Here is a 21,111-nt window from a genome sequence, read left to right as displayed (position 1 = left end):
TCTAAGTAGAGACCACTACCGCTGGTCACTGCTCATAATCATAATCATGCCCGCCCAGCATTGGGTGTTGGCTCTGCGGCATTTTCCTCAGTCTTTGCCATCCATCACAGTGTTAAAGGCTTGCCTACTACCTACTGCATGTGGCCCTTTATGATCTTTGCCTACTACAATGGCGACGCTGACTTTCCGGTACCCAGATGAAGGCCAGGTCATGAGAGAACCCCTAAAGACCAATTCATAAGGCCCCATCAACTGCACACATGGGCAACAAGAATAAGACGGTAGAAACATAGCCTTGCAGTCACACTCTCCAAGGAAATTAAAGTGAGCTCTTTTGTTTGGAATGCACTTTTTGGCTCTAAACCTCTTTTGCTCATAATTTGCTGGCTTTATTCGGTGCTTGTTTTGTGTCAGACAGATCTTCAAAATATGGACGGTAAATAACCAAAAACATTCAATTTGGGCTACCTCTGAGCGAATGTGCACCTTTAATTTCAAAAAGGGTAAAGTGTGCAATGGCACCGTGTGCAAGTACATTGTACATGTGAATAGTTAATTATTTTGTGAATTCAATGTACTCAGTGATGTCTATGGAAAAGAAGCTATAAAGAATGAAATATTCTGAAAGTACTGTGTCATGAGATAGATACATTGACTGCAGTCCTAATTTTAATTTAAATGTGCCACTATTTGGCACATTTAAATTACCCAATTCCAGGGGTTAAGATCGCGCAAGGCATGATGGGAAACAACATGGCGCAGCAAGATCGTACCCATGGAAACGAGGTTGGTCAGGACTGGCTGTATAAAGGGAACAAAAATCGAAATCCTGTGCTTGGAGCAAGACTAGGAATGGCAAAGTGAACTTACGCTTGTGATGGAAGGGCATGTCGTTCCTGTCTGAGGCGCCGTCTTCCAAGTCATAGTCAGGAGGGGGTGGATTGACCATTGGAGGGGGTGGCACTGATGAAGGTGACGTGCGGTGGATGGAAAAACAAAATAATACATGGGGAATGAGGGAGGGATGAGTGGATCCGTGTCTTCATAGACCCTGTGCATAGAGCAGCCATCTTGAAGGTTAAACATGTTAAATCTTTATTCAGTAACAATGAATGCCCTTACCGGTAGGTATCAGTACATCCATGCTGAACACAAGCATGCAATTCAAAGATGGCTCCAATGCAAAGGGTCTATTCAGTATTGTTTTTTGCAAATAAACCACGAAGAGAACTGACTGGAGCGGGGTTGAACCTGCAACCACCGGAACGGCAATCTGGAAGTCGCAGGTTCAAACCCGCTCCATTCAATTTCTTCGTTCCACTTACATGTAAATATCAGTATTGATTTTGGTGTGAATCCAGGAAAATCTTCTATTTTCAAGACGGCCTACACGAACCTGCAACACTGGAAGTTGATTTTCATACACAACCAGAACGCGAACAAAATAGAGAATTCAGTCCGGGACTGATTTCGGTCATGTCTGGCCCAAGTTGGAATGAGGCCCAATTGGTGATTCTCATTTTATTGAAGTGCCCGGTGCATTTTCAAGAGTTTTCCTTGAATATGAAACAGGAACTCAGTTTATTTCCTTCGGTGCTTTTGTGTTTTTCTTCTTTGAAACCTTTACTCTAAATGTTTGTTCCACTTGTGAACAGTGTATGCAAAATGAATGCAAAACTACTGGCGATGAAACTGAAAATGTGCGTGCTACCAACACAGGGTAATATAATATGGTAATAAAATCAGTTTCTTTACCATGTTTGTATCACAATTAAAGGTGTATTTGAATCTGTCAGCAGTTTAACCATGCCAACTTTCTCGGAGGTTTGATATTGAAATGAAAGTTTAAACTGGATAGCTTGTATTTTCTTAAATAACAAAACTATTAGGAGCAAAAATTTCCCATCACCATAAGGGTACCACACAATAAGTAAAACTGAAAAACAAACAATTCTTAGTTTACGTAGGTTTTGTTTTGTTTGGCTTTCTTTCTTTTTGTTAGGCAGTTTCATAAACCAAATATTGATACCTCTTTGCAAAGCTTTAGATGCTTTTTAGTAAAAACTTAGGCGCTCGGGGTAAAAAAAAATGCATTTTCCAGTTAGTTAACTTCAAGAAAATTGCAATGATCTATTCATACAATTTTTTTCCCCACAAAATCTACAAGTGGGGAAACTTTGAAAAACAATACCTTTGGATATACATGTAGGTACAGTATCAATGTTTTTATCAGTGTAGGCCAGAAAATATAGTGGGTTCCCTTGACATGAACAATGGAAAAATATCTCCCGTCTCCTGCAATAAACCTTTGCATAAACAGTTACATTTGATAAAGGACAGTGATCAATGAGTGACACCCTGAAACCTTATCAGAGAACAAGAAAAAACGTACAGCTCAATTACTTCACAAATACAGAGAACAAAGCACACGCTTGTAAAATTAGATTCAATGAAACTAACTACATGTAGCTACCAGCATTTTATGTTTTGCTACATTGACTGAATGAGGTTAGTACATGTTCGTGTCAAAGAATCATCAGTGAATGCACAGCTTAAATCACACAGTGCGATGCGTTTGTTTATGGTGTAAATCGAGGACAAACACGTGCAACATCATCGGTGAATCGAGGTCAGAAACCGAATCGAGGACGACCTCGATTAGAAAACGTGTACAAAACCAATGAGAGCTGTTGCGAAAAAAGTTTGAGTACAAACAAAGGAAAGGGAAGAGGAACAAAAGAAAATCCTCGATTTCACACAATAAACAAATGTGCTAGTACATGTACTAGCACGTTTGTTTATGGTGTGAAATCGAGGATTTTACTAGCACGTTTGTTTATGGTGTAAAATCGAGGATTTTCTTTTGTTCCTCTTCCCTTTTCCTTTGTTTGTATGTATGTATGTGTACATGAAACTAGAGGATTAGAACACACAATTACCAACTGGCATGAGTACATACCTTAGCATGCAACACTCGACAATTAGCAGATTTTTACTACCATGGCATTTGTTTTTACTAAACTACTTTTCAATATTTGGTTTTGCCCGTGCAACATATCTTTATAAATACTGTATACTCAGTGTTGCCCGGAGTGATTATGAGCAAAAATCAGTCAGGCGGGACTCGAACCAACGACCTCCTGCTTACTAGCGCAGACATGTTACCACTCAACCAGCTTGCCAGGGTCGGCTGGCTGGTTCGAATCAGATATAGCAGCAGGTTCTGCAATGAAACTATTCATGAGATGGGACTTTACATCAACCTGACGCAAAAACAATTCTACTTTTTGAAGCATGTCCTGCAGAAACTGCTCTGTAGCATCAAAATACTGCCATAATAGTCAGTGCTGGCCCGAACAGAAAAGGGCAGCCCTGAACTGAATCCACCTACAACTGATACCAACGTTTTGTGGGTTAAATCTGAGCAAATATTGTGTCTTGTTGATAATTTTTATGTCGACACCCTTATGGGTCAGTAAATAAATTTGAGGTCCACTTTTTTTCCTGTCCCCGTTAAATCCGACATCTATGATTTTATAATTCTGATGCACTCCTTAATGCAGATCCATTCTTTAAGAGTGATTATAAATAGCAAATACTTACCCAACATATGAATTTGTTTTGTGAAGTCATTATCAGTGTTAACTCTAACGTACCTGAATCCATCAAAATCCATACAAAATGTACCCCTGTTTTGGAGTATTTTGGCAGATTCAAGATATGATTGAAAACAGACCCGGATTTTGATGGATTTAGGATTGTAAGCCTAGCAGTCCTGCAGGATTTTGATGGATTCAGGATACCTCCATACTGAGCAGTCACCAACACCAACATTTTTGTGCATGACACACTAGGTGGATTTTGGCAGATTCAGGATACTTTCTAGTAAAAGTGCTCAAGGGGTTAGGTGTAATGATACTTGAAAGGCAAACTACAAAGTTCCAAGGTAACAGGGACAGGAACAATGTTGCACTTTGGATCCTAAATTTATAGAAGGACCCTGATGTACTAATTTTCGATTCCTCGTACCTTTGGATCAAGCTTTTACATACGTAGCACCATAGACTGGCTTTGAAGCAACACACAGCCCGATAAAATGAGCATTTCTTTTACATTTGTAAGCAACCTTTTTCACACTAAGCAAAGATTTTTCACACTAAGCAAAGATTTTTCACACTAAGCAAAGATTTTTCACACTAAGCAAAGATTTTGACACACAGCCCCGATAAAATGGAGAATAACATTTCTTTTAAGCAAATCTTTCAAGCTAAGCAAAAATTTGCTGGGAACCAGTCACAAGCAGCATAGACACATCACATACAACATTGGCTGGTAACCAACGTTTGTTCCTCTAAACCTACACGGTTAGCAGCTCCCTGTAATAATTCCCCTTCCAAACAAGCGTTCTAACTAAGCTTTAACATAAATTGCACCCAATTTCCTTCCTTGGCCTTTTCTTTAACCTTGCAAGCAAGATAATAAGCCTAGCTTGAAGTGTTGTCTTACGTATCTGACATCCACCCAAAAATATATCACCATTAGAAATAGCCTCCTGGATTTGAATCCAACTATTAAACACAATTTCCTCTTCCTCTTAAATAGCATCGAATTTCTTTCCTTCATGGACATCACTGTTTAAGCTGCGACAGCAGATTAGTTCCTCCCTTTTAATTCAAACCCAAGCAAGTGTATACTACTGTAGCTGCGTTTGACATTAATGCATCACGCTACCATTCCTGGTGCAAACTACACGATCATCAGGAGAACTGTATTGTGGTGAGTCCAGTAACTAGGGGGAAACCTGCTCCTGGAGTCATTCTGGACCCACCACTCTCTCTCTCTCTCTCTGCTCCAACAACTGACTTACGAGTCTTGAGATAATCAGGTAGCTCATCCTCCTCATCTTGCTTACTCTCTATCGGGAGGCGGACGCCTGTTATTGATGGGAGGCGGACGCCTGTTATTGATGGGATGGGTCAGATAGTTGAAATAAGACACTGAAATGGAAACTAATGCACATGTAGCTTATTCCTAATGCGCAGGTGAAAGTCACAGATGCAGATCCTCGATTGGTTGATTTGAACACGCTAAGCACCTACTGTATACAACTGAATGGTACAAGATTTCATAAAAATGCTATTAAGCGAACAATAACAAACTGCTTAGCTAATTTTGCGCTGAGCAAAACTCAGTCAAAAACCAGGCACTGTAAATTAACATTTTGGCTTTTATCCTATATTTGCTTGGCAAATCTTTTCTGTAGCAGCTAGATGAAACAGACTTGGTGATGAACTTGAGCAGACAAACCCTGCCTAGCATGCACAAAACTTGTACATGATGTTGAAAGTATGTAAGGCGTTCCAGATGGCAAAATGAGACAGAACTGGGCAGAGGTCGAAATGGAGGTTTGCGAGAGTTTAGAGGAAAGAGAATAAAATTCTCCCAGCAATACTGTTTGTTGCACTTCAGTTGTACATTCTGTTGACAAGTTATGGCTGTTTAAAGTTCGCATATATCGACATGTCAAAAAGTTACATGCTGAGAAAATGGCCTTAAAAGTTTCATGTTTTTTATTCATGAAAATGAAAGATGCCAATTGTTTTTCAAGTTGCGTCTCCTTTTACCAGAATGCCTCACAATCTATGCGTGTCAGACATGACTACTTATTAGAAAACACTTTCAAGATTAACAACATGCATGGTAAATTCAATACATTTGCAAACTCCACACATCTACAACATGAATTCCTGTGAAATTTCTGGTGAGAAGATAAACTACATGCACTACATGTATGGGTTTTCAAGAATTCATGCTGTGATAAGTCAATTCAAACTGGATCCTCAAACGATGTCAGATGAGATGGGATTAACAAACACTGCACTCTATGAATAAAAAGACACTCTTGGTTAGAAACAGTACGATCGGTAAAAAATTGGTTAGTACTGGTAGTATTTAATTAAAACTATTTATGTAAACAAAAAAAGGTATAATTTGTTAGTATTTTGGTTAGCATTGATGTGACATTTTAAAGTGTTCAGCTTTGAAGGGAAAACCTCAGCAGATGTTGGGTAGTCGTGCAGTGCCAGGGGGAAAAGGGTGATCGTTCCCATGGTGATGTGGTGAAGGCATCCCATCATCCTTTGCACTTACTGTAATACGGGTGAAGGTGGTGTTGGTGATGGGTCGCTGTGGTGAGTGGCTCACCGGCGTGGGGCCCCTGGGGCCAACTGTGCTTCTTGTAAGGCGGGGCCTGATTGGGTGACATGGGCGGGGTGGGCAACGGGGGCGGTGACGTAGGGGAGGGCGTGTCCGCCACCGATAGCCCTCCCCTGTGCGTGTGAGAGCGTTTGTGCTGTGCCAGTGGCAGCGGTTTGTCGCGTGCGAGGCCCTCTAAGCGAAGTGCCGTCTTAGGAACTGATAAGGAGTTGGCAAAAGAAAAGATGTGTAGCGGTTAGGCATCCAAGCTACCCTGCTCAGCTGAAAAAAACAAAAAACTAAAATAAAGCAAAAGAAGTGCCAGCGAAAGATGACTGCATATTTCCAATGAATTCAGCAGAATACAGAAATTGCATGTAAAAGGCATACTTACGATATATCTAAGTTCAAGCATAATACATTAAATTTTCATCAAAACAATTGTTCATCTCTCTTGAAATATTAAAAATATCGTAATCTAATTGCAGCTTTGAATAATTTAGCAAGAATATGTACGTTGTACATGGAAGAATAAAGTCTGAAATCTGGGCTCGGTTAAAAACAACCGTCCTACAAAGAGCCAATGGGACCGAGCACAGATTTCAGAACAGCCTACAAGTAGCTGCTGTCAAAAAAAAGCAAGATAAAGTTGAAGGGCTCTGCAACAACCCACCGCATTTTATGCCGAGATAAAGCAAAAGTGGGAAACATACACATTTGGGAAAAAAGTCTACACAGCAAACAAAAACACCCATGGTTTATCATGGCTTCAACTAGCTTTGTACAACTACAATTTAGCAAACACCATGGAAATCACAGTGAAATAATTCCATTCTGAGTTTTATGACCGTATTTGCATACATGTAGCTCAGACTAACTCCTGTTTGTACATGTACATGTATGCATTCATGTACATCACCTGTTTCCATTTACAGACCTATTCACCAGTCCGCCAGTCAATATATCACAATTGATTTATCGAACCAGCCAGTCTATAGGTTGAATAGGGCATCTGTGTACATGCATGTATATTATTATTGACTTTAATATTCCCTCTGGTGAACCAAGCTTGCTATGGGGTATGAGCATTCAATTTAAAGGGAATGTACATGTACATCATTGGCTTTTGCTGTAATTTTCAGAAATGAACTATTTGAGGGGTTAGTATACATATTGTTTCACTGACATGTTTGAAATTTTGTGTTCGAAAATGCTGGAAAAACCAAGAAAAACAAAAATGTTTAAGTAGTCTGGTTCCCTGACTCCACTAAAGATAAAATGGATCAATTTATAGATGTCGGAAAATTGTAAGGTAAGGGAACCAGTCTAGCTGGCCTGCACCCGTTCATGAACATGTAACCAATAGCAAACAACATTTGGACTGAAACAAATTGTAAATTAGGAGCAGTAGTTGAAAAATAGTTAGGTTTTTCCAACGGTGGTCGGCCGACCACCGTTGGAAATGTATACAAAATTACAATTTTCTTGAAAATGACTTCACACCAGGTGCCTTAATTTGACAGGTTGCTTTAGACTGTCATTGACCAACATCCTAGTAAGGGATTTCGTAAAAACTTGGTAGTTTTATTTTTCAATGTTTGCAAATGTTGTATATTCCCTTTAAACTTGCCTATAATTGTATTCGTGATCAATACCATTTTAGGCATACATATGTATCTTCACTTTGAGCAAGGTCTTTCTCATTAAATTGGTACGTACATGTATGTATACATGTATGTTTCTGGGCAAGTACCAGTCATGCCTTTTAAAAACACCTGTTAAAATTGATGTATGTGTACACGACTGTGTAGTTTCTGATTTTCTTTCATTCTTTGCACAAGATTAAGCTTAACTCTCTGTTAAAAACTGAACTACTGAATTTTACTTGCCAAAACAATAACATCCAGTTCTGCTCAGACAACTTACATGTATTTCAATTGTTCACCTACATGTAGTTTTTTAAAGGTTTTATTTTGTATAAGTTTTAGTTTGTTCTTAAATTTTAACTGGTTCATTTTTATTTCTGTGAAGCGCCTTGAGCGTCAATTTTGACGGATTTGGCGCTATACAAGAATTAGATATTATTATTATTATGATATCCTGATGTGATATTTTAAATCTGCATGTAGGCTTGACCAGAGGATCCAATTACTGTCCGACATATTTCCGACAATTTACCATTTTATCTGAACAAACAGAGATATGCTTGTTTAAATTTGCATTGTAAACGCTTTCTAGGAATTAGTAAACTGAAGAGTATGACGTTCTACATATGTACATGTACCGGTACCGATACATGTAAAATGGTTTGTTTTTTCTGTGCTAGTTGCAGAGGTTTGCTGTCATTTGAGACCAATTTTCTCTCTGTGCCAACAACATCCAAAAGCACAAGTAGATTCAGCCATGTACGGTAAGTTCACAATAAAATAACAATTCAACTGTTTTTAAAGGGAATGTACATGTACAACATTTGCTTTCTCCTCAATTTTCAGAAATAAATGGATTCGGAGGATTACTATGTTATAGAAAATATCGTTACACTGGCTTGTTTCATGTTTTGGGCTTGTAGATGCTGGAAAAACCAAGAAAACCATTCATGTTCTTGTAGTCTGGTTCCCGGACCCCACTCAAGATGAAACGGAGCAATTTATAGACTTTGGGGAATTGTAAGGTCAGAGAATCAGTCTAGCAGGCTTATACCCCTTCACTGGTACCGGTATGTAATCAATTGCAAAGAAAATGCGGAATAACTAATAAGGAAAAATTAGGAGCACTTTTTGGAAAAAAAAAAAGTTTTCTCCAACGCTGGTTGGCCGAACATGCATTGGAAAAATACCATTTTTCTTGAAAATGTCAGCACACCAGGAGCCACGATTTTACAGGATGCTTTGGACTGTCATTCCCTAACAATCCAGTAAGGTATTTTGTGATAATTTGATCATTTCGTTTTGTGATGTTTGCAAATGTTGTTTCTTCCCTTTAAACAGACTGCAACATTGTCTTCCATTCCTGACGATTCTGCTGCAGAATTTTCAACTGTCAAGTTCAGGTTATTTTGTTTCACTTTTGATCAAACGGACATAGATAAAAAAGTATTTGGTTCATATACTATGATTAGGCACTTAAAATTAATGGTTCAAGAAGCAGAATAAAACAATACAATTTGTTTGGAGGGGAATTGCAAGTTGCTTAATTTTGCAATGCAATTGCTTTTGAACAGAAATTATCCAGCAAAAAAACCCCTAAAAAATACAGGCAGCTGATGATGTGGCAATTTCAATTCCACTTGTTACTTTTTGGTGGAAGTATTTCGGATCAAAGCTTTGTGATTCATGTTTTCAGAATTGTAACGGTACCAGCACATGTAAATTCCAACCTTGTACAGTTAATTACATTATTCACACTGCAAAAACACGTCAACAGTATTTTAATTCTTTCTGGCAGCGAAACCAAGGCTACCTAAAAGTGTCAACTTCAAACCACTGTAATTGAGAACTACATGTAGCCTTAACGAATGTAAAAACATGAGAAACTGCACACTTTCACATCAATTTTGCTTTTTTTTTTTCCTAATTTGTGACCTGTCACCACAAAATGAGCATATAAGTCAGCCTTCCCAAACCCTCCAATATCCACCACTGCTGCAGAAACAACAGCCACATCCATTTCACTTCTGCTTTCAAGGGGTATATTCAAGCCCTGCACAGAAATGTGCTGAGCATGAAAAAAACAACTGCCAAGCATAAACCGGTTACCAGCCAAAATGTCATACAACATACACTACTTGTGACTGGTCCTCATTAATTTCTATACTTAGCAAGTAATTTTGCTTAGCCACATTTTCTGCTAAAAATTACACACGTATAGTAGTGGCTGCAGCCACTTACCATAGCCTCGTGTGTAATTTTAAGCCGCAGCCAAGCACTTCGGACACGGCTGCAGCTCTAAGAAATTGGATCTTGGTGGATTTTGAAGGGCATGGGAAGGCTTGAGTTAAAGTGTTAACAAGCAAGCAGTGTTATACTAGCAAGCATGCAAGCTGGATGACACACCCCACGCATGAGTCCACGGTTCCTTTTTTTTCTCTCCTCTAAACTTACTCTGAATCTTCTTAGGAGGAAACCTCTTCCCTGGCTGATCCTCCTCGTCGCTCGAGTCAATTAGCTCCACCCCAATGGCTTGGCCAATCACATGCGCTGTGAGAGATGAACGGTCCAATGGGATGGGGTGTTGTAAAGATGGGCGGGGCCCAAATTCAATGGTGCTACTTAAATAAACGACTGCAGGAAACTTGCGCTATATGCATTTCACAGTACAGATCACAATGCTTGGAAACATACAGAGTATGCCAAAAGAAGTGTCACATTCAGAAAACAAATAATTTAAACTGTTTCATGTTTTTTCTTCAATGAAACTGACTATTTATCAATCCACTCCTTTTTAATCCATTCCATTTGGGTCCCTAGATCCAGAAATACAATCAGTTAAGTGAAAGGGTGTAAATTTGTCTAGGGCCACTCTCACCTGGACATGCTGGATCTGGGTTATAAGCATCAATTGTGATGCGATCAAGCTACCGTACAGAGTTGTTTGTCGGAATTTTCATTTGGAGATACAGACCAAAATAGGCCACTTCATCACATCACTTCATCACATCTCTTGGTGTTCTGCCTTCCATCATTTTTTAACTAAGCTGTATTAAAAAAAAATTTGACCGGAGTCGACAAACGATTCATGTAGCTTGATCGCATCGCAATTAGGCATTGAATACGCATTGAAGTTGGTGACATCACAGAGAGTGGCCAAAGTAAAATTTACGCTAATTGATTGTATTTCTGGATCTAGGGACGCAAATAGAATAGGGTAAAAAGGAGTGTATTGAGAGATTGAATAAAATAAACACTGAACAGTTTCAATAATTTGTTTTCTGATTGTTGTACTTTTTTGGCCCACTCTGTACATGCAGTTTTATCACTTTTTTTAACAAAAAATTAAAAAAAGTGAAATAGCATCTGTCTGTGAAGTTGGTGCACCCTCGGTTCATGGTCTCTCTGAATTGTAAAGAAGGCTCTATAATCGGCAACTTGTGTGCTACATGCAAGTAGCACCATGAAATTGGGCCCAGGTGAGTGGTCAGCTGATATGTCAGGTGATCAAGTGATGAATCAGTTGGTATGCGAAAGTGCAATCAAACAATGAACAATTAGCTGTTAAAAAATAAAACGTAACAGAAACATCATCGTCAAGTATACAAGTTATTGTTCAAGGCAGTATTGCATGCTTGTCTAGTTCCTTGTTTTTATAGTGCATGCCATGCAGTTTATCAGAATATAATTGGTACCAGCATACTGGGCACCGATTTTTCTTGACTTGATGACATTTATAGGAAATGGCTAAAAATAGATAAGTCGTAAATGTTTATTGATAAATCCTTTAGAGTCACTGACATGTTGATACAGGCAGATTATCCTCACAAAAAATTTCAAATTAACGCCCTGCTTCCTAAAGTAAAGTTGACGTAAGAAAAATGACCATATTTATGACACATGTATCGTTCTCAGAGAGCTAAAATTTGAAACAAAATCAGATATCACTTTTTTTCAATTTAGACCCTTTTTTTCACATTGGAGACAAAACATGAGTCGAACGAAACAGTGACTGCCTCTTTTATTTTGTTTGAATTTGAATGTCTCTTTTTTAAAATTTATTTCTCAGAGCTGCCCAACATACAAAATATTCAAAAAAGTTGTTCAGTCGATATGCTGTACCACCGTTAGGCCACAAAAAAAAATATTCGGTCTCTGGTCAGACCAAAGTTCCGGAATTGACGCGGCCACGCGGCTTTTTCTTTTTTTTGTTGCTTTTTTTGCTTTTTTCTTCAAGCTCGGATTGTACAGGCAAGGTGGGTACTATTTTGCTTTTTTGGTGTCCTCATGTACATTGGTGTCCTCCATAATTTGCCTTTCGATCATTTGCCTTGGTGCAATTTCCCATTCCTTGGTGCTCTTTGGTAAAAAAAATTGAGGAGGTGCGGAAATAGAGGGCGCTGTTGGAGCTACCGCGGAACATTTTTGAAAAAAAAAGATCGACGCGCATGATTAAAATCGACGCGCGCGCTGACCAGAGACCGACTTATTTTTTTTTTTGCCTTAGTCACGTAACACTTCCGTCTTGGAATGGGATAGGTTAGAAATTAAAGTGGGGCTGAGTTTGGATAAGTTGAATGAGTTCAGTTCCAACCAGGAAATATTAACATCTTCCAATGATACAAGTTGTTGTGACCAAACTGTTAGAGACGTCATTAGTTCAAACAAGAACACGAAAATGTATAGCACCGGTACACGTGTACTCCTATTATCTGTTATCAAATCAAAACATGCCAAACAGGCCCACGCCAGTGAGTGATGGTCCCAAAGTTTAATGAGTGCCAGTGGGGAAAAATCCCCGAAATTGCCCATGAAGATGGAGCTGATTCTAGTGAGAAGTGCAATAACTTTGTTTGAAATGTACACTATGTTCATTGCACATGTTTATGTAGGGTACAATGTACAATGTGCATTCATAAATACCTCAGACAGTTTAGCCATTCCTATTGGTCGAGAGCCCGTCACGTGGTCGGTCTTAAGCGGATGATAAAGACATGGCTAGCTGGTCTTAAACACTTTTTCAGTGTCACATAAAATGTGGACTCCTAAAAATCCAGTGCCTCTTACCGTTTTATTGGTTGAACGTTCACAGTGCTCACGTAGGCATGCGCAACACTACCAGTGAGTCAGAATTTTATAGTTCTAAATTCAAAACGCAACGCCCCAGGTGCGTTCTGCGCGACATCGCACAGAACGTGCCACGCGCGCGTCAATCTCCATAAAAGGGTTGTTTACATCTTAATCGCCAGCTGAACACTCCACTATGTAGCTAGAGGGATGTTTAAAAAAGCATGAAGTGAACTTGTTGAACAAAATCGGGATTTTTTGACCGAAATATTATATTTTTTTGACCGAAAAGGTATTTATGAATGGGAATAAATATGTGCTCGGTCGGTATTAATCACTCTGTTTAAGACCGCTTAGAGTCTGGGTGCTGATAATTACCCTCGCCTCCGGCTCGGGTAATTATCAGCACCCAGACTCTCAGCGGTCTTAAACAGAGTGATTAAAACCTCTCGAGCACACATTTATTCCCTTATTACAACTTAAAACCTTTCTTCCAAACAAGCTCACAGTTCCATCAAAAGTCCAATCACAAGTCAAGTCACAGGTCAACAAGGGACTTAGTTCACTTGAATAGCTTGTCACTCAAAAACAGGATGACTTAATGGCTGGTCTTTGATGACTTGTGATGACCTGTGACGGCCTTGTGATAGACGGACTTGTGATTGACTTGCAATGGCTTGTGATTGACTTGCAGTGGCTTGTGATAGACTTGCAATGACTTGTGCTTGGCTTGCAATGACTTGTGATAGACTTGCAATGACTTGTGATAGACTTGCAATGGCTTGTGATAGACTTGCAATGACTTGTGATTTGCTTGCAATGGCTTGTGATCGACTTGCAACATTTGACTTGTGATCGACTTGCAATGACTTGCGATAGACTTGCAATGACTTGTGATAGACTTGCAATGACTTGTGATTGACTTGCAATGTCTAATGATTGACTAGCAATGACTTAAGACTTGCAATGTCTTGTGATTGACTTGCAATCACTTGTGATTGACTTGCAATGACATCTAATGACTTGAATAATAATGTGTATAAATTTATAAAGCGCACATATCCACCAATATTGGTGTTCGAGGTATCTCTAGCTGGACTTGAATCGCAAAGTACATGAGTACAACTGACTATGCTTTGTTTGGAAAATTTGATCCTTCAAAATACTGTTTACAACTGGCCCCATTAAACTTAGAGTCAAACTGTCAATGAATGCAATCTCAAGAAGTCACAATAATGTGGGCAAGACTATTCCTCCATGATCACAATTCACTAATAAGAATACTTGTAAATTTGCAAAATATTAGCACAGCTAATCTCCTAATCCTATTATCTCATAATAAGGCTATCAGCACTATCAACTGATTAGCTTAATTAAGAATGACACACCTGTTGCTTTATAAATAGCAAAACAACCATGCCCACAAATGTCACAATACTTCCAATCTTGACTTAATTAAGATGCAAAAAATTGCAGTAAAATATTTGATGTGACTGCAGCTAATACAGAAACAAAACTTGTTGCATTATTGGCATTTCACCAAGATACAAACATGTACTTGTGGCACCCCTTACATGAACATAATAGGCCCTACCAAGTTTCAGTAAAGAACATTACATGTTATATGTAAATTGTAAAGGCAGAGTAAAAAATAAAGGTCAACATGAAAAGGTTTTAGATAGTAGAAAAGATGACACTTGCAGGGGGCAACTTGTACATTTCTTTGCACATAAAAAGTGTGTACATGTACCGTATGTCGCATCAAACACTTCACATTGTACAATTTATATCAATAAATTGCCATAGGGGCTTTCAGGTTTTTCCTCATCTTTTGTTTAGTCAAGGCCAAACACACAAAGGACAGGGGCTCAGGTTTTCCTGGGCTTTGTGTGTGTATATTTCTTTTCTATTTATGGTGTGAATAGTATAGGCCTACATGTACATGTACCGACCGTTACATGTACATGGGAAATGGAACAGATCGACTTTACCGGGCATGCATTATAACTTGAAGATTACAAAGAATTGTACAATCCAGCCTGTGTAAAGATGGTGAAAAAAAATGACCGGCACTTGCAAAACCTAAGATAAGTGTGGTTCCTGTGTCTGTTTTTGAGCCTTCTAAGGCCAAAAAAAAAAGTCTCCGGTTTCTGGTATGCGCGCGCGTCGCCGTAGCCATGCGCGTCGGCAAAATGAAAAAGGTTTTTTTGCAATGAAAGATGATGTCTCAAAACCACCAAACTCACTGGTTTGACTGGAATCCTGCTGCTGCACAATTTTAACGTGTTTTTGGATTGGGTTATGATCGAGAATAAGTTTTATGTGGCCTCTCTGGACTCCCATATATTTGCAAAGTTTAGTCGGGCACCATTTGCAATCATCAGCCGACATTTGAGGCAAAAAAAATCAGGTAAAAAAAAAAAAAAGCCGCACCACTTTTTGGGCAAGCTCCATACCAGAAACCGGAGACTTTTTTGGGGGGGCCTAAAAAGCTCTAGTGCATTATATATTGCTAAACATTTTGAACAGTGTCATCAAGCAAAACAGCTTCAGCCCAATCCTACAAGAGTTCCCATGAGTGCTGTATCATGCATACACTGTTGAAATCAAAAGTGAAATCACTCGGCCTTTCCAAATCATTTGAAAAGGCCCAACGACCCATAGTTGTCTAGATGATGTGCATCAACAGGAAGTGCTTCACACAATGGACGATGTCAGATGCCGTGTCCTACGACTGTGCACTACAAAACTCTGGCATGAAAAAAAATGTGATTTCTACAAATGGTTGCACACGCACACGACACACAGAAAAAGAAATATGATGAATACAGAATTAGTTATCCAACGAGCGTTCGTGAAACACCTGTAGAGCACCTGTATGCAACGAAGCCCATCCATGGCATTTCAAACGTGTTCCACGAGCACATGCTGGGTAACTAATGTATTGTAAGCAAACTTGAATTAAAGTTTGAGAATTCAAGCTTGAGAATTCAAGTCTGAGAATTCAAGTCTGAGAATGCAAGTTTGAGAATTCAAGTCTGAGAATTCAAGTCTGAGAATTCAAGTCTGAGAAATTAAAGGGATTGTACAACATTTGCTTTTGCTCCAATTTTCAGGAATAAATGAATTTGGAGGATTAGTATGTTATAGCAAAATTGCTAAAATAACTTGTTTCACGTTTTTGGGCCTGTAGATGCTGGAAAAACCAAGAAAACCATTAATGTTCTGGTAGTCTGGTTCCCTGACCACACTTAAGATGAAACGGAGAATTTATAGACTTTGGGGAATTGTAAGATCAGAGAATCAGTCTAGCAGGCTTGTACCCCTTCACAGATATGTAGTCAATTGCAAAGAGTTTTTTGCAGTTTTTGCAGCAAAGAGTTTGCAAGCAGTTTTTGAAAAAAGCCAGTTTCCTCCAATGCTGGTCGGCCGACCAGCGTTGGAAAAATACCATTTTTCTTGAAAATGTCAGCACACCAGGAGCCACAATTTTACAGGATGCTTTAGATTGTCATTCCTAACAATCCAGTAGGGTATTTTGTGATAATTTGATCATTTAGTTTGTTTGATGTTTGCAAATGTTGTATCTTCCCTTTAAGTTTGAGAATTCACGTCTGAGAATGAAAGTTTGAGAATTCAAGTCTGAGAATGCAAGTTTGAGAATTCAAGTTTGAGAATTCAAGTTTGAGAATTCAAGTCTGAGAATTCAAGTTTGAGAATGCAAGTTTGAGAATTCAGGGTTGAGAATGTCAGTTTGAGAATGCAAGTTTGAGAATTCAAGTTTGAGAAATCAAGTTTGAGAATTCAAGTTTGCTTTCAAGAAAACATGAGGAGCATTTATCTTGCACACTGTTATCACAAATCTGACTATACCTGGGCAGCTTGCTGAACGAGCTCTCGCTGATATCAAAAAGAAATAAGTTAGGATTTAAAATGACAACAGAAAGGCTACATCAAACAAGTATCGATACTTATCACCCGAGGCAGCAGCAACACAAATACATTGTTACCCCCCCCAAAAAAAACCACCTATTAGGCCCCCCCAAAAAAGTCTCCGGTTTCTGGTATGCGCGCGCGTCGCCGTAGCCATGCGCGTTGGCAAAATGAAAAACTTTTTTTTCCAATGAAAGTTGATGTCTCAAAACCGCCAAACTCACTGGTTTGACTGGAATCCTGCTGCTGCACAATTTTAACGTGTTTTTAGATGGGGTTATGATCGAGAATAAGCTTTATGTGGCCTCTTTGGACTCCCATATCTTTGCACTAAGTTTAGTCAGGCACCATTTGCAGTCATCAGCCGACATTTGAAGCAAACAAATGAGGAAAATAAAAAAAAAAAGCCGCGTCGCCGCACCACTGTTTGGACAAGCTCCATACCAGAAACCGGAGACTTTTTTTTTTTGGCCTTATCATTCAAACACAAAATGTAAAACATCTGATTGAACAACATGAACAATGGTACTTTAATAACTAAAAAAAAAATTCTGATTTTTTTTAAAAGCTGGATGGCATTTGTCTCATTTTAGGTTTCAGCAAGTTACGACCATACAAAAAATTGTTACCGTGGCAATGAACAAATTAGCATCATGTGATGCCACGGAAACTTCCGATCACACGTTAATCTCCAGCAAATTGCAAGATTGCGTGGCTTTTAGTCAAACTACAAGTACAACTCACACAGCCAGCTTGAGGTGCAGTAATTACAAAAAGCCATACACCGATAAACTGTGTGGCTTGTGTGTTCATTAATTCTGCTGTTGACGTCATTATTTCAAAGTGATTATTGAGACTAATTAAATCCCTAATGTGTCTGCTTCTTTGTTAAAAAAAAAAATCTGCCTTAGCAACCATTTGATAACTAATCATCATGATTCCTATGAGACCACGATACTTAAATAAACGTCAAGGCATGGTAGAAAATACTGCGCAAATACTGTCAAAGAACCAATAGCATTTCATTCCAAATTAAAGAAAAGCTGAACTCGCTTTAATTCCAAAACTAGAGTTTCATTATCCTTTGACCTTGTGATCTCTTAGAAATATTGAACCAATAAAAAAACAAAGATGTTTCTAGGACTCTAACACCCCCCCCCCTCCCTGCCCCCCAAAAATATATTAATTTCAAATTCTAGAACACAAAGCTAACTTTATGGTATGTCTGCTGTGTTGTGTTTTTTTTTATTTGAATTTGTCATAACGCTGCCCTGCTAAATCCAACAGAAACCAACAGAACAAGACTGAAGAGTGCTGATTCTTATAGAATCCAACAGTTTGAACCATCAATCTTTTGACTACACAGATCAAAATTACCACAAACTTCTGGATATTTGTTGGATTTAGCAGGATTCGGGTCCGGTAGATGTTATCTTATTTCAGAATTTGTGCAGGTAATAAATGCTAACACCAGGCATTTGTTGAAACTTTTGGCCTCACTGTTCGTCTTGGGGGCTGTTCCCATCGGACTTTTCCCGCGTCCCTAGTACATTAACTTACCATGCCTGGGAGGAAATCTTCTACAACCACTTTTGGCCTGGTAGTTTTACATTATATTCACCGCGGTAAGTTGACAGGGACGTTAGTTTACCGTCTGTCCCCATTGGACTTAACTTTGTCATTCTACAGGAAAGTCGCGGAACTTAACCCAAAAAAAAAGTCAAAATGGGAACAGGGCTTTTACCTGGTAACGGTTTGACCTTTTTGTGGATCTCGGCTAACGCCCGTAAATGGATCTTGTGCTCTTCCTAAAACATGACAGAGAAAAGATAACGTGCATGTTAGATTTGGAAACTTTGGCAGAATATGAAAATATCCTAACCATGGGAAAATGACACATGGAAATATTTCAATGTCGTAACAATGTAACCTTCAGTAAAAGAAAATCTCTAACTTCCTTTCTCATACAAAATTTATAATACCCAACTCTATACAAAATATATCACGCCTGGCTCTATATAAAAAATATATCACACCTGACTATATATAAAAAATATATCACACTCGACTCTAAGCATACTCAATAAATTTAGCATAGACTAAAATGTACTCGGGAATATTGACAATTTAAAGCTATAGTCCATCATTTGCAGCCATCCGAAAAGTAACTGGCCAGCATAATTATTGTTGAAAAAAATACTTGGTTGAAAGATACATGTAGTAAGGGGACTAAACTCCCTGTGAAATTATTCTTTCTGGCAAGCTGTCATTTTGAAGTAATCAACGAAAGAAGGCCTTTCCAACGGTGCGTCTTAAGACGCACCGTAGGAAAATTTAAATTAGTACATGTAGTTCGTTTTGTTATTCGGCGAAGCGCGCGCAAGCATTGGCACGACGCACACGCCCGCGCGGTTGCTATAATTCGTCGGATCAGTGGGCGACATGGCGTGTAGCTGCAATCGGCTCAGTGAGAACGCGTCTCAGATGCTGAATTCAGGCCCAATTCAAAACATGATTCAGCAACTTTTGATTTGAAATTGAGATCCTAGAATGCTGTTTTTCTCGGAATATATATAGCTGAAGCTGAGCTGAAACTTCATCAGGTTAGTTGTTCAGTATCCTTCATTAGATTTTGAACACTTTTGTTGCTTCAAACGAACAAAATGCACAAATTACAAATGATGGACTATATCTTTAAGTACAAACATTCTTTCTACAGGGCAACTCCATCCTCTCCCTAAAATTGAGGTGATTTACCAACTTTATGTATGGAAATTATATGCATGCCTGTGGGCAATATATTATTATTGACTGCCTAAAGCTTTTGATCTTTCACCTGTTGCCAGCCATAAAAAAACAGCCACTTTCAGTTCTGAATATAACCAGGGAAATACAGTTGGACTTGCTTTTATGAGGACAAAAAAACCACCAGCGTGTTTTTTTGGCAAGGTCGTTCAAATAAATGGTCCCTAACAAAATTATATATCAATTGTTACTGGACAGCTGGAACGTAAAATTTTTATGCAATTGGCAATTTGGCACTTGCATATATGCACATGTACATGTACATGCATGCACATGTACATGTGTGCACATACATGTAAAATGTAATCTACACACATGTACAATCACTGTACATGTACACATTCACGCGCACATGTACGGTACATGTAGACGTCACTGAATGTACATGTACAATGTAGGTAATTGTAAATGTAAACATGTTCACTCAGTGATTGTGAATATGTGTACATTGCACACAATATCACAGTTCACCCATTGTTAAATGACATTGCTTTATTGACTTAACAGTTTCAGCATAACATTTACTCTGCAACAATGAATGCCGAGTTTTATCAGATACCGGTACACTGTATTAACATGATTAAAGGGAAATTGACCACTTTCTCATGAGCTGGGAATTTAAGTAGCAAACACATAAAACAGTCATCTAATGACAATAAAATTAGCGTATGTATAGGGCCTACAGATGTAAAAATGATACATGTAAAACTATACAGGAAAATGCTGCAATATTTCACAATGGGTTATTATGATTAAAATATGAAAACAAAACGATAAGTCTTAATTCACCTTTTTGAGTGGTCGGGCACAACCCGACCACTGTTTAGAATTGTTCTGATAAATCTTCTTTGTTCGGTTCTCTCTTTCTTTCTAAACAATTACCACTTACGTCATAAAATGTTAAGAGCGCCCTCTAACGGCAGGTTGAAAAATGTTGAAAACGATTTTCAGTTGATTATTGTGGCAAAGTTTATGACATATGAAATAGATGCCAGCGCAACCACTCTGCATTTGTAACTCAACAAACACTAATCTCTAGTTTCTTTTTTATGTTATCGTTAAATGAAATATTTTTTCAAAGATCAAAACCAAACATTGGGAGTGCTGGCAGGAAATCACAAGACTGCAATTAAGGATATTAGTTCTGGATCAAGGAGTTATGTACTTTGTCTTTTTCAAAGTATTTTTGTCAAAGGATGTGCCCCAGCCAAGATCAACACAGTCAGGTCAAGTCCACAGGACTTTTAACTTTCATACATTTTTTTTCTTTTCAATAATAAGACTAGCCAGGCGCAGTTATTTTGTTTGAAGCAACAAAAGTGCTTAAAAAATCTAAAGGTGGGTGCTTAACAACAAACCTGGTTTTAGTTTTAGCTCTGTGAATGCTGTTTGTTCTGAGAAAACAATATTTTAGGATCTTGATTTCAAATCAAAAGTTGCCAAGTCACGTTTTGAATTGCGCCCG

At 38.6% G+C, this 21,111-nt stretch overlaps 1 protein-coding gene across 6 annotated transcripts in view; it reads right to left on the bottom strand.

Moving 5' to 3' along the window:
• The window catches only part of LOC119722989 (NCK-interacting protein with SH3 domain-like), a 38,828-nt gene that overhangs the window by 9,075 nt on the left and 8,642 nt on the right, over positions 1–21,111 (bottom strand). The window contains exons 3-8 of one of the 6 annotated variants that reach the window (XM_038193427.1): positions 18,586–18,649; positions 16,782–16,808; positions 10,296–10,391; positions 6,151–6,414; positions 4,868–4,957; positions 871–963 (exon numbers count right to left, since the gene is read on the bottom strand). In XM_038193427.1, the coding sequence (XP_038049355.1) occupies positions 871–963; positions 4,868–4,957; positions 6,151–6,414; positions 10,296–10,391; positions 16,782–16,808; positions 18,586–18,649 (634 nt within the window). The remainder of the gene's footprint in view (positions 1–870; positions 964–4,867; positions 4,958–6,150; positions 6,415–10,295; positions 10,392–16,781; positions 16,809–18,585; positions 18,650–21,111) is intronic. The other 5 variants (XM_038193429.1, XM_038193431.1, XM_038193432.1 and 2 more) reach the window with 5 other exon arrangements.

The sequence above is a fragment of the Patiria miniata genome, unplaced genomic scaffold (genome assembly GCF_015706575.1).
Source record: "Patiria miniata isolate m_02_andy unplaced genomic scaffold, ASM1570657v1 HiC_scaffold_16, whole genome shotgun sequence".
Lineage (NCBI taxonomy): Eukaryota > Metazoa > Echinodermata > Asteroidea > Valvatida > Asterinidae > Patiria > Patiria miniata.
The sequence above is the reverse complement of the archived record's forward strand: the minus strand, read 5'-3'. Positions and strand labels throughout refer to the sequence as shown.